This window comes from Carassius gibelio, chromosome A2 (genome assembly GCF_023724105.1).
Source record: "Carassius gibelio isolate Cgi1373 ecotype wild population from Czech Republic chromosome A2, carGib1.2-hapl.c, whole genome shotgun sequence".
NCBI lineage: Eukaryota > Metazoa > Chordata > Actinopteri > Cypriniformes > Cyprinidae > Carassius > Carassius gibelio.
Window position 1 is genome coordinate 4827817 of NC_068372.1, and position 15220 is coordinate 4843036.

General features: G+C 36.4%; 1 protein-coding gene across 1 annotated transcript; it reads right to left on the minus strand.

Annotated features, from left to right (window-relative positions):
* Window positions 1–2815: 2815 nt before the first annotated feature.
* Window positions 2816–13271, minus strand: LOC128024411 (cAMP-dependent protein kinase catalytic subunit beta-like). The gene is made up of 10 exons (XM_052610718.1): window positions 12956–13271; window positions 10592–10653; window positions 8101–8229; window positions 7752–7850; window positions 6805–6887; window positions 6163–6289; window positions 5382–5477; window positions 5181–5303; window positions 4925–5089; window positions 2816–4621 (listed from the first exon to the last, which is right to left on the minus strand). The coding sequence occupies exons 1-10, from the start codon at window positions 12999–13001 to the stop codon at window positions 4496–4498; spliced, it is 1056 nt and encodes a 351-aa protein (XP_052466678.1). The 5' UTR covers window positions 13002–13271; the 3' UTR covers window positions 2816–4495.
* Between the last annotated feature and the right edge of the window lie 1949 nt (window positions 13272–15220).

Sequence of the window (15220 nt, forward strand, 5' to 3'; positions counted from 1 at the left end):
ACATGATTGACATGTTGCTTCTAACATATAAACACTAATCCAAACATTAACAGATGGTTGCAATCCCAGTTGTCAGTTTTCTTTAACAATGATGTCATTATATTTTTTTTGTTTTTCTTTTCATTTTGATATCTGAAAAATATATTTCAGATATACTCTCAATGGATGCACGAACCAACAAACATAATTTTATTTGTGCATTGTTCCAAATTTTATTCTTTTGTTCATCTTACGTACAACAAGGTCATAAAATATGAAGTACAGACAATCAATGTCAACAAACAAATCATGCAATGAATGATTTGATTGTGAATGAAGACAATTCAGCCTATTGTGGACTGTTTAGGGCAAAAATCACATCTCTTATGAGAAATAAATGAGCAATTTCCTCTCTTCGGCAGTTGTGTCACCCATGTGAATAATCAGAGTCTATTCCAATTCATCTGCACTGTGAGATTGTCATTGATGGAAAGCAACTGACCCTTGACTCTGGCTCATTGCCAGTTTTGGTGCTCTTTTGTTCTGATTCACAGTGGCTGTGTTTTACTAAAACCTGATGTACGGCAGATTTTCAGCTTTTTTGTGTTATACAAACTCACTCCACACCATTCAGGAGAGAAGTAAACATGTTAACTGATCCAACAAACAGAACAAGCAAATACATTTTTCCTGTTATACTGCATATACCTGGAATTCTGCATCATAACAAATAGAAGGCAAATCATTGATGTACAAACTAAATAAGAGTGGTCCAAGTACAGATCCCTGTGGAACACACAAACTTAATATTAAACACTGATGAATTGTGACTATAAACTTTCACATATTGTGTTCTTCTTCTTAAATATGACTCCATTGGTTGAATTGGTTAAAAAAATTAAGTATCCATTTAATAAGTACTGAATGGCTTGATGCAGGAGGTACCTTTAGACCCAAACGCTGCTTGAGAAGTCATTGGCTTATAGGGCACTGAGGCAACAAGTCAGCTGCTTAAACTTTCTAATGCAGCCTTCTTATGTCTCCCTCATCGATAGCACACCTGTTCAGGTAAAGGGAACAAAACGGAAAATCATTTTTTTGAGGGTTGGCTGTAGTCTTTGCGGTGTGTTCAAGTGCAGTTTTTTGACCCAGACGCAGGTGACTTGAGGCAGCAATGAATCAGCTTTCGTCACCACTAATTCTTTGATGTTGGCTTGGTTTGTCATGGTTATTTTAGTTCAGTTTGTCACACTAAATGCTCACATTGTTCTGTCAACTCCTTATTTGATCAACTTTGGAAAATTTGTGTTAGCAGGTATTAAGCAGTCACTAATAGTCAAGTCACCTTTATTTGTATAGCACTTTATAAAATTCTGATTGTGTCAAAAAAGCTTTACAGTGTCAAACAGGAAAATAGTTTGTAAATGATGCATGGTTAAAGAAAGAAAATGAAATTGTGCATGCGTCTGGTTGTGAGAACTATACATATCATTATTGGAATTAATAGATGCAGGTATGTGTTTCATCTTTTTGATATAAATAAAAGGGAAATACATAAAGAAACATTTTTTTAAAAGAGCAGGCAATGCTGAATGGTGTGATCTGAGTTTATAATGCAGTGCTACATAGTGATGACGCTGTGACCTACATTCCCCAGCAGTGATGATATTCAGAGCATCTCCGCTTCACCGGGTCCAAACCATCTGTCAGATCCCATGCACCTATTGAACTGTGTCCCTGGAACCAGTTATTATTATCGATTTCAGATCAAATTAACACTTAAAGCACATGCTTGAATACAACTTAATAAGCATGTGAAATATCACTTGTTTCCACTCATCCACTTCCATGGTTTCTTGCGAAACAATCACAAAAACTCCAACAAAACAGAAACCCTTTCACATGTCAAACATAACAGCAGTTCTTCCCCTTCACTAAAAACACTTATAAGAACACTTCAACATTTATTCTCCTTGTCCCGTCAAGTGGAACTAAGAGGAAAACAACAGAGAGTAACGTGATGCACCATCATCAGCAGCTCAGATTCCTGGAAGAGAGTTTAACACAAACACACAACGTCAGGCTGCTGTCATGTTATGTGCCTGACTGATTCAGTCGTGCTCCATTTAATTTAAAGCAATTGGTTCAGATGTTCATCCTCTGCCTTAAATACACGCTCCAAACAGAGGAAGAAAGTGCAGACACGTGTGCTTCTTCAGGAAGAGGGAATTCCTCTCTGGAAACTGGAGCACAGAGAAAAGAGGGATTTACAAACGAGAGAGAGAGAGAGAGAGAGAGAGAGAGAATGCTTTGATCTGCTGTAGCTGCAAGCTGAGGGTTAAAATAGCTCAGGCAGCTTCAGTTTTTTTTTCTATTATCCATTCTTTTTTTTTCTTTTTGGGAATGCTCATTAGCATTGCAAATAGTGCAAGAACAGTAATCTTTTTTTCTTCTTTTTTCAGTGCACTCCCTTTAAAGTAACTCCCAAATGTCTTTTTGAAAAGAATGAGAAGTGTTTAGGGACTCAAAATAAGATAATAGAGCATGCATTAGTAGTGCTGTCATGATAAAGCAGAATTATAAAGCAAATACTGTGTGTAATGAATTTTACATGCCACAGTTTAAGAACAAACACTGGCCTATAAAAATATTTATCTTATTCCAATTTTAATCGATATTTATTATTTTCTGACGCCCCCTGCTGCACAAAATTATTAGTACGTTTCATCTGCTGTGCAGATTTATACATTTTTAAAAATAAAACCCTAAATGTTACGTAAAAAATTATTTGAAGAGTCCAAAGATTATATTTATATACATTCAAAAGAACAACCGGTCTTAAAAATAAAATTTATTAGCATCTCTCTAATGTGTGTATAAATAAAAACATTTATAAGAAATAATGCATTTACACATTTTGAGCTGAACAATAACTGGGTTATAGGTGATACAAAGGAGAAGAGGCTTACTAACCTCCGTTTTCTCTCTCTCTCTGTAACATAGTCAGTTTCTCAGTATATGTCTGTGAGAATGTATCTCAGAACTCAAACAATATGCATATCTAGAAGTTTCAACTCTACATTCGGTCATATGAACAACAGAACGACAAAAGTACAGCAACAGTGGAGGAGACAACATGGAGTTTGGGCAGTTTTACCATTTTCAGTTAAGAGAGAAAGTTGCAAAACAGCTTCAACTTTGACAAATTAAAAACGGTGAATGGATAAGTGCCTCACTGTGACAATCTAACTCATCCTACAGCAGTTGACCAATGCATTTGCTGTTTTTCTTAACTATCCGATGATAAACAGCACAATCTTTACAGATTTTCTTACATTTCAGAATGAAACCTTTGTATAATGAATAACAATGCACAAATGTGGTAAAATGTTTTATATTGCTAATAACATCTGTCAGTATATGCATGAGACTGGACCTTCAACTGTAGCATCGTGATATAAAGATCACCGTAACATCTGTAATGCAATCAATCTGTGCGCTCTGTAATAAAGAGGAGCTAAGAGCTCTTCCTCTGCCGTTCACAACACCATGGTTTTGGTCATGCTTTCAACACACAATGTGGTTTACCGTATTTTTCGGACTGTAAGTCACACCTGAGTATTAGTCGCATGAGTCCAAAAATACCTCAAGATGAGGAAAAAAAACATAAGTCGCACTGGACTATAAGTCGCATTTATTTAGAACCAAGAGAAAACATTACCGTCTACAGCCACAAGAGGGCGCTCTATGTGTTCAGTGTAGACTACAGGAAAACTGAGCCGCATAGAGCGCCCTCTGGCGGCCGGAGACGGTAATGTTTTCTCTTGGTTCATTTCTCTCGGTTCATGTCAAATTAATTTTGATAAATAAGTCGCACCTCGCTATAAGTCGCAGGACCAGCCAAACAATGAAAAAAAAGTGTGACTGGAGTCTGGAAAATACGGTAAATCAAATTCATTTTGAATTGGAAGTATGCAAACATAAAAAAAATAAATAAATAAAAAAAAAGTGTCAGTTGTTTTGGTCTAAAGGTGAAAATTAAACACGTGTAACCCCAAAAATGCCATTAGGTACAGGCAACGGCCAGCTTTCAAATAACACTATGACGCCGCCATCAACAAAAAACAGTAACAATGCTGAATTAGCCTTTTTGAGTTTTCCACCCCAAGTCTGTAACATTTAAATGCCATCCTTCAAAAAACAAACTGTCAGACTGGGGACAAATGTCAAACAGGTCGTCTGACAAAGTGAAAGCGAGAAGAGAGTGAACCGATGTCCCAGTGCATGATGGGTAAGATGACCTCTAAAGCCCGATGGAATGAAGGAAGTACACAAGAACTCTGACAGTGATGTGCTCTCTGCTCATCCCAGCTCTTTAGAGTGCATAGATACCCTTATTTGATGCGTTGTGTGATGCACACACACACACACACACACACACACACACATATACATATATAGGAAAGTAAATATATGTATATATGCATACATATGTCTAGCTCTGATGTGTCCGTAACTAAAACTCCGAGAACTCCTTTGCACATTTTTCTGTAACAGATACACGAATGTCTTCCTCTTCGTAGTCGTCAAAGTTGCTGGTGTCTCCAGGACCTCGGCACTTTGGGATGAAGGGCGCCTCCACCTGGTGGATGACAGGAGAAGTGCATGACATCACCACATCCTTCTGCACTTGTGACCCAGCTAATACACATTTATGAATAAAACACCTTAAAACCTCTCTTCCTAGAAAAAAGTTGTGTCGTTACATTAACATTAATGACAGACGACAGCAGGTATATTAGGCTGCTGTCACTTTAAGACATCATGTAGTGGACAAATAAATAAAAAACAACTCAACACTCAATAATGTGGGTTTAGTAAAGGAAATCCTGCTTTTCGGCTAAACTAAGGGTCATATGACATAACTGAAGACTGAGCATCATACCTTTCTCTCATAGATGGCTATCCAATCCGTTGTGGCAAACCATTTGTGGTTTTTGATATCGCTGACACCGTTCCTCAGGTTGCCGAAGCGTTTGGTCAGGTCCACCTGCAGCAGATTCCTCAACAGATCTTTCAGATCAGAACTGAAGTGTGAGGGGAATCGTACCTACCAAACACATTCAACATGCCATTTTAATTGCACATTCAAGTAAATCTAATAGCTTGGCATATATTAAGACGATGCAACTTGTCAGTACCTTTCCAGACACTATCTTCTCATAGATCTGAATAGGCTGGTCTGCAAAAAACGGAGGATATCCAGCTGCCATTTCATATATGAGAACGCCAAGGGCCCACCAGTCCACAGCCTTGTTGTATCCCTACATTCCAGAAACAGTAAGTGATCTGGCCTGCTTGGAAACTTGGATTTAACTGAATTGTAAAAACACTAGGCTTACCTTGCTGAGGATGATCTCTGGTGCCAAGTACTCTGGAGTTCCACATAACGTCCAGGTTCTGCCTTTTACTCTTTTTGCAAAACCAAAGTCTGTTACCTGTGCGGGAAACATCAGCTCAGTACATTTAAGTGTCCCGTGTCATCCGTTCTGACATTGAAAAAACATTAAATTCTCTAATTAAATGGTTAATTGGTTTTCATGGCATTTCATTCAGATCTCCACTAGTAAACAATGGCTACGAAATTACCTTATTTACAAGAATTTTATTTGCATTTTAAATTCAGTACAAATTAATATCGGTGGCATATACGCCAATACCGATATATCGGTATATATCAGGCTCATATCGGCTGATAAAATCTGCAAAAAAAATATATTGGTTGGCTCTAATAATTACTAAGTTATTAAAAATGTTCATGTTAATTCAAAGTGCATTAACTAATGTTAACAGATACATGCATTACATACATGCACATTAATAAATGCTATATAATTGTTTTTTTAACTAACAGGTAATGCTAACAAATGAAACCTTATTGTAAAGTTTTATATGTTGTTTTCTGTGTGTTTCAAACTCTTGATGTTAGAGTGTAACCCTTTCTTTGCTGTAATACTTAACACCAGACTGCCAGAGAGTTACTGTAAACATTGCTTGCAGCTATTTTTGCTTTGCTACACTGTGTTAGTCTATAATTGTGAGTTCAATTAAGAACAGGCCACATGTTGTGTGTGTAAATGGATTCAGAAACTGTGTTTTTGTTCTCATAATTCTTCTAGTGACCTGTATATATCCATGCTGGTCAATGAGTAGGTTTTCAGGCTTCAGGTCTCTGTAGATGAGGTCTAGAGAATGGAGGTACTCGAAGGTCAGGACAATCTGTGCAGCGTAAAACCGTGCGTGTGGTTCACTGTCGATCAAAGAAATCACATCTGAGCGTTAGAGACAAACCCAGAGATCAGCACGAATCACTGAAGCAAGGCCTTGCTCGGTCAAACATTAATGTAGAATGCATAGATGACATCAGCTAGATATTTAAAATTAAATATATAAACATAGTTACTCAGGTAAAATAATGTTCAATGGCTTTTTTCATTTTTATATGAAAATAAATCAGAAAACATTCACTTATTCATTTTCTACGCAGCATGTAAATTGAATTTCTTCTCTTTTTTTTTTTGGTAATTGCTCCTTTGAATGATTACGTAATTATGGCATCAGTAATTGTAATCACTAATAGAAATATGATTAAGTGTATAGCCCTGCGGATAACACTTCTGATGCATAAGGACCGAGTGTGAGGAAACAAATTATTTATTTTAGACAAGCAATCCTTCATATTAAAGCTTGGAAAATAAGAAATGGTTCTTAAGAAGAGAATAGTTCGATCAGACACATAACCCTGTGCTGGAGGGTGATGCTCACCTGAACCTCCCGATCCGTCGGAGATGTGAGAACATCTCTCCTCCTGGGACATACTCCATCACCATATACAAGTTAGAGTTGTCCTGAGAGAAGAGAAGTCAGAAATAAACCAGAGATGAAGTCTAGAAGAGTGAACCACACTCACACGTCCTGCTGGAATACTCCACTACTCAAGAACACCGTTTCTATTTTAATCTATGTTATGCTTTTATCATTATTATTATTATATTTTGCTCTCATTACCGTCATGTTAACACACTTTAAAATAATATAATTTTCCTTATTTTACTTGGCTTACTCTGTATTTTGTGACTGGAGAATTAAAACAATTGTTAAATGCGGTTGCATTTCAAAATGCTTTTATGACGCAAAATGAATGCAAGCAGTCAGTTACTTTTTAAGGGACTATAAACGGAAGGGAACAAAATATCTGATGTCTACGCTGTTATAAATAATAATCTAACAGCAATAGTAAAGAAAGAAAAAACACTGATCATGTCTTGAAAAAGCTAGAGAGATGATTTATTCAGCTTTCAGATGATGCACAAAAACCCTTATGACTGGTTTTGTGGTCCATGGACAAATATTTAGATTGACTACACCAAATTGTTCAATTTCTGATTTTAACTTGTAATTGTTTGAAACAAATCCAAGGATGTTCATGTACACGTTGTCACTGTGATCCTGCAATAAACGTCATATTTTCATCTCCATTCTTTTTCTCCTAAAATACAATCTCTACTTTCTATTTGTAAACAATGTTGCTTAAATTAATTTTGTGTTGTTAAAAAATGTGTGCACGCCATCGTCAAAATTAAGCAAATGCTTATTTTACACAAACAACTCACACACACTCAACAAAATCCTAAAATAAAAGACACAGACACTTTCTTGGTCAAATATAGTAGGATTATTCCCCATCACGACACAGATGTACTGTACAGTACCTTGAAAGCGTACTCCAGCCGGACGAGGAACGGGAAAGAGACCGCTTGTAATATTTTCTTCTCATTTAGCGTATGCTCCACTTGTTTCAACTTCACCACCTGCCACAAAACAAATACATATTCAATTATTCTTCTGCAGATGATCATTCAGCATCACACAAACAGTATATATTCAGATCAAGGTCTGTGTAAATTCTTGATTCTGATCGTTGATAAAACCTTTCGGAGGTTAATCACAGTGTAAATGCACCCTTCGCTGTAGATTCGACTTCATATTGTGATTTTTTTTTTTTTATGGAAATACTGACACAGAAACGGTAATTGTAGTCACCCTTCATAACACACCCACCTTCTGTTTGTCCAGAACCTTCATGGCATAGAAGTGATCCGTGGCCTTGTGTTTAACCAGCATGACTCTCCCGAAAGAGCCCGTGCCCAGCGTCTTCAGTCTGTCGAAGTCCTCTAAACCAGTCGTGCTCTACGGGACCAAACACACGCTCCAATAAAAAACACATTTAAATAACATCAACTGTTTAATCACTAATTATATTTCCACGCCAATTTGTTGTTGAAATAAACGTTTAAGTGTTGGCTTTCATAAAAACGTTGATGATAGATTTATTAAAACATACAATAAATGAAAAATAATATTATTAATATTAGGGATGCACCGATCATGATTTTTCACGGCCGATTCCGATACCGATTTATTAATTTTTTTATCTTTTAAGCAACACACAAGAAAGAAGGAACGTATGCATAAACAAGATATTTGGTATTTAATAGGCCGAACTTGCTTTTGGCTATTGAAAACAATAACTGTAACCATCTGAAATTAAAGGCAGTTACTGCATAGTTCTACAACACAATCAACACACATTCAATAAGATGTTTCTTAATCAGCATTCAGTATTTTAGTTTTTAAATTTGGTTTTTTTTAAAAAAAAAAGCTCTTTACCAGTGAGACTAAATAAATGTATGCTATATAAATACATTTTCCAAAATGTTAAAATCAAATAATGTTGGCGCGAATAAAACAAAGATGCAAAGTGTTTCATTCATCCAATAAAAAAAAAAAAAATAAATTAGGGTAATGATTCACATCTATATTTTTTTACTTGAGCCAGTGAAAAATAAATAACTTATTGTCTCAAGTAAAAAAGAAAAAAAATTTATATAGATGTGAATCATTACCCTAAAATGTTTTAATTGGATGAATGAAACACTGTTTTTCAGTGTCCTACAGCAGGTGATTTTTAAATTAAATTAAGTCTATGTAATTTTAAGGTAAAATAAAAAAATAATAATCATCCTAATGCAGAACTGACGTTTATTTCTGGCTTTTCAAACGTGAATGCAAGTTCTAATAAAAATTTAAAAAAAAAAGAAAAAAATCAGTTTTGTCACAGTTTAGTCCGTTTCGTTTCTCATCCAACACGTGAGAAGTTGAGCTGAACATCTCTTCACGGTTTACCCGTGTTCAGGGCGCAGACCATAGACAGTAAAAGAAATGGACACAGTGACCCCATTGGAACTCAATTGAGACAAGTGAAGCCCATTTTTAGCGTTTTTTAGCACTTCCGTTTCTGACGCGCAGACTCAAACGAAGCTTGACGACGTCAGCAACCTGTCTGCCAGATGTAAATCTTCTATTAGCTGTGCGTGCAAACTGCCATCGTTAATCTTGCAGAGACGGCGAGCTTGAGCGGGGAGTTCTTTGTCGTGAGTGAGCAGGAGTAAGTATTCTGATTAATTATTTTGTATAGTATTTTAAAATGTAACACCAGTATGCCATATTAAGTTAATTGCCTGCGAGCTTCTCCTCCTGTCTGTACGGTAACGCGACAGAGTCGAGTGGTTATGACGCAATCATTAGCCTATTTTTACAAAAACTGTTTATACGGGGCCATAATGTAACATAGAAGGTAATGGAGCCCTTTATACATTGTCGTGTATCTTTGGAAATAAATAATGGACAACTAGAGTTTTTAAACACCTCAGATGTAAAGTTATTCGCTGTCAAAGTGACGCCAAAATGAATGGGAGTCAATGGAATGCTAACGCAAGTGAAGTTCTGCTACAAGATGGCAGCCCCCACCCAACTTCAACTTCCGGTCGACTTCCTTGCTAATACCGTTATGGATTTAGAGACTTTTTTTTTTTTTCATAGTTATCACTGAACAAATATGCGGTGTTTAAAAAAAAAAAAAAAAAAATGTAATTATTATAACATTTATTTAAATCTCTTCTAACAGTCGAAGCTGATACCCTTGTATAGACAAAGTTTCGAGCACGAGTTCGAGTCCCATTTTGGGGACCTTTCGTGATCCATAAATAATTAAATATCTTCTAGTTAAAACAGTAAAGGTTCCTATGCAGTTTAGAAATATGAAAATCAATTTAAGTAATTTCCAGGAAATGCATGGAAGGCAAGTGCAAACACTGCCATTTCATTTATAACATTTACACTCATTTACTTTACACACTTGCTACTGCATTGTAATATTAGAAGTTTATATAAATCAACATGATTTCCTTTGGCTCACCGGTTCCTGCGCAATTTAAAAAAAGTAGGCTATCTATTTCCTTGAGTAATTTTCAGGTCTAGAAAAGTATGTAAAAAATGAGAACAGAGTATGGACAAATTTTGTTATAAAGTATAAAATTAATTTCTAAAAATAAACTGATCACACAAATTGCTGAATTGATTCGATGACAAACGTTTAGTAATCGTCTGAACACGACTGAATTAATTCAAGGCACACTTTTTCATTACGCATAAATCTTTAAGCAGTCTTAAGTCTTTTTTGAACTCCTCTACATTATAGTTTCTTGCTCACCTGTGGTGGTGATTCCCATTTTCTCAAGAAATCTTCTTTGGCTTTGGCTAGAAACTCTTTCACTGTGAGGAAGAAAAACAAAAACCTAAATAAACGCTCCTTCATTTATAGCTACATAACTGACATCAGAAACCTCATAAACGAGGGAATTTTCTAGTTCTAGCACTTTCTAGACATCAAAATCAGGCACGAGGCTTGTCATGGACATGTTCTTGTGAAGCATGCACATATTAGATTATTTATTACCAGAGGAGCAGGACATCACAAATATAAGTTAAGACAACCCCACAGAAAACAAACAGCACAGCAGACTCCAGTTCACCTCAGGGATGGGGAACAATGTAATTTTGATCATACCAAAAGTCTCTACAGATCAGCAAGGATTTTCAGGAGCATTCACCCACACGGATGAGATGATGAAGAATCAGAGAGAAAGACAGAGAGAGAGAAAAGAAAGACAAACACATGAGTTAGACGGTGCAAGACATGGATTAGACGTGACTTAACTACAGGGCTACGAACTAGAGAAACCTAGACAGAGAGTATTGTTTGTACTGAATAAGACTGTCTGAGGAGATCGAGCACAGTTTAGAAGAGCACAGCCAAACATTCACGAGCAGTGCGCACAACAACGCTTTTGGGCTCTGTGCCATACATCCGTTTCATTTGTGTCTTTAACTGGGTTTCTACAGCAGCAGATTCTTCTCACGGTCACATCCTTGTACAGTATGTGACGCCTGGAATTAAACATTTGGTAAAATACAATCGCTTACGAGAACAAGAGTAGAGTAGCTCAGAGTTTAAGATGAATTCAGAGAAATGTTTTATGTTGTTGTATAATGCTTAATGTTTATTTGACAAGATTCGACAACCTCTTAATGTCATGAAGGATAAACCGAGGTAATAACATCAAACTGACTCTGAGTGGAATCTTTTCCCACTTGCTCTTAAATCTAATTTAAATCTGCTAGATTAAGACTGGTGTTAGACTTACATTCTCAGGGATGTCTTGATCTTTAGTGCTGCTTCTACCATACATTTTTCTTGTTTCATGGACTTTAAAAAATAAAATGTGATTGAAATGTGTCGTTCTGTATCCAGGTTGTGCACAGGACCTTGTGTTTTATATCAATTGTAATAATTTCACCTGTTTTTCTGTTGATCGTATTCATCCACATATCACTGCTTCATTAAAGGAACAGTTTATTGCTTTTATACAACAGTTCCAAAAACGAAGTTATTATTATGTAAGTTGCATTTTAGGCACAATATTGCCAGTTACTTTGTCTTGCACTCGCTAACATGAACAGTGCTCAACCAATCAGATTCAAGAACCAAATCGAACGTTGTAAAAATGTTGTAACCAACAGGAAACTGGCTGTAAAATGACTTTAAAGTCTTCTAAACGGTTACTACCTAAACAGATGCAATCAATGCATTTTTGCTAGAGATAAAAAACAAAGGAAAAGCATCTTAAACCAGTCTGAGCTGGTGTTTTGGAGGCATGTTTAGACTAGACCAGATCGAAACCAGCTTGGTCAGACCATTCAGCTTCACTGTAGTTAACATCCAGGTTAACGAAGCAGTGAATGCCTGGTTATTGATTTATTAGGTCCATCAAACCCAGCAACACACAAAAGCCCAGAAGAAATAAAACATGTCTTTCATGGAGAAACATGAAAGTAAGTGAATAATCACATAATCATAATCATAAACACAATAATAACTCGCCTGACCATGAACATAAACCTGTTTGAGAGGTTTGATCAGTGATCACTGATTGACAAACACTACCTGCATTACATGCAGTTTATCAGCTTTCTACAGTCTTGAATTAGTTACACTAAAGGTGTAAAAGATTTGAACACTAATGTCAACACTTCAGATCAGAGAACACTATTTACTTATATTACTAGCATAATGGCTACTTGTAAAACACATATTAATGCCTTGTTATAGATCAATTAAACCTATCCAATACCTAAACATCCCTTCTACAACTAAGTTACCTTACTAGATCAGTGGCTTGATGTTGTTTACTAGAGACAGTGACTGCTGCTAACAGGCTCGACCCGACAGTCAATGCTAATCTCATTGATTTATTTATTCTCCAACCTTGGTTCTACAGCTCAAGATAACTAGATCAATTGTTCATTTTAATGTGCATTTTCTTTAGGCAGGTGGAGATGTGGGAAGCATGTGTGAGCGATGAGAAACACAGTTTGTGCGAGTGTTTCTCCTGATGTGTGCTAGCAGTAGCAGCTAGGGCCGCTAAACGAGCTAACAGCTAATTAGCCTCTAAAGATATCCTGACATCATAAGAGCAGCAAGGACTTCTGAAAGTAAGTACGTTAATGCTCTTACCGCTCTCCAGTTCATTGCCTTTCTTGGCGGTCGCTGTGTTCCCCATGATGCAGGAGACACCGGGTGGATCTCAGCGGACGAGACGACGGCGAGTCCTCGGAGAAGCGACACCTCGGCCCGGGTCTACCGGACGACGCTCCACGGACAGAGGACTCGGCGGCGGGACAGATCCCAGATCCCGGATCCCTCGCCAGCGGTTCTCCTTCCTCGCCGCAGATGGCCACCTCAGGTCCGCTGCGCCTCGGTGAGCGCAGGGTCTCTTGACTTTCTCACGGTGTTCTTCACTCGCTGTTGAACTCTTCCTCTGCTGCAGCAGAGACATGATGATGACCAGCAGAGAGAGGCTTCACACTGCCACCTGCCGGACTCCAGGGGGATCACATGAAGTGGAGTTAAAAAGTTACATAAAATAATAATAATAAAAAAAAAAAATAGGTTAAAAAAAGGGGGTTGGAAACCTGATTATAATATAATAATAATAAAAATAAAATCGACACATATAATATATTTTGTGACCCTGGACCACAAAACCAGTCATAATAGTATGTTTTCTAAATTGAGATGTATGCATCATATGAAAGCTGAAAACATAAACTTTCCATTTATGTATGGAAAAACATTAAAAAAAAATCTAGTTTCCGAGAGTGCAAAAAACAAACAAACAAACAACAACAAAACATTCCAAATATTGAGAAAATCACCTTTAAAGTTGTCCAAATTAAGTTGATAGCAATTCAGTAAAGTTTGAAAAGTAAAAAAATATGTTGAATATATTTATGGTAGGACATTTACTAAATATCTTCATGGATCATGAACTTTGCTTAATATCCAAATGATTTTTGGCATAAAAGAAAAATCTATAATTTTGACACATGCAATGTTTTTTTTTTGTTGTTTTTTTTTTGGCTGTGGAAACAAATATATCCCAGTGACTTGTCAATTTTTCGAAATTGAGATTTACACATAATCTAAGAGCTGAATAAATAAGGTTTCCACTGATGTATGAGATAAAACCATTTGAAAATCTGGAATCTGAGGGTGCAAAAAAATCTAAATATTGAGAAAATCATCTTTAAATTTGTCCATATGAAGTTCTTAGCAATGAATATTACAAATTAAAAATTAAGTTTTGATAGGAAATGTACAAAATATATCCATGAAAGATGATCTTTACTCAATATCCTAATGATTTTTGGAATAAAAGAAAACTCGATAATTCTGACCCACATTTTTTTTTTTTTTTTGGTTATTGCTACAAATATACCCCAGAGACTTAAGACTGGTTTTGTGCTCCAGGGTCACATATAGTTGCAAAAAGGTTCACTATAAGGCTGTCTGATATATTAATTCATTAACAGTAGCCACTGGTTTCATATCTGGTCTTAATGAACATTTGGAATGAGTTAATGAATAAATGCATATTGTTTTTGCACTAAAATATGTCAAAAAGCCATTAAATCACCCGACAAACAAAGAGCAGAAAGCAGTACACATACTCTTCCACAAACAGAAAGCAGCACTGCTCTAGAAAGCATCAACAGTAAATAAAAAGCCTATTTACTACTGAATTACTGATTCTTTACTCAAGCATGGTTTGTCCCCCGCTGAGATCTTAATGCAGGGCTCAGAGACTGGTCCACTTTGCTACAGAGTTTAGCTACAACCCTGATCAAACTCACTTGTCTGTAGCTCTCTACTGATCCAGACGTCATTGATCAGCCGGCTCAGATGTGGAGCTAAACTCTGCAGGTAAGTGTACCTCGAGGGCCAGAGCTGTCAACCCCCGTCTTAATGGGATGTAAATGACACATTATCCTGTCTTATTTAACACAAACAGAGACCTGAAAGAGAATCAAAAGAACCTGAAACAGAGACAAAACTTACGGCTCGGACAGAGGATGGTCAAATCCAATTATATCATATATGATATGATATTATTATTTGTTCCCATCGTTTCCTGTCAGTGAATGTGCAGTGTATCCAGTAGATGTCAGCAGAGACAGGTGAATTACAAAAAAATGGTTCAAGAACTATTACTCTATTCTTTCTCTGCTTCCTTGTGAATGTTTTCTCCTACATGCCTTTTCTCTGGGCTCTTGCCTTCCTTTATGCAAAGACAATATATTTCCATATATTTTCCTCAATCAGTATATCAAATTACTCAATGTACATAAAAAAATATAGTGAACAATATATTGTGTTAATATATTACAATATATTGAATAATGCATAAGGAAATGCCACAATTGTATATTCAATAATACA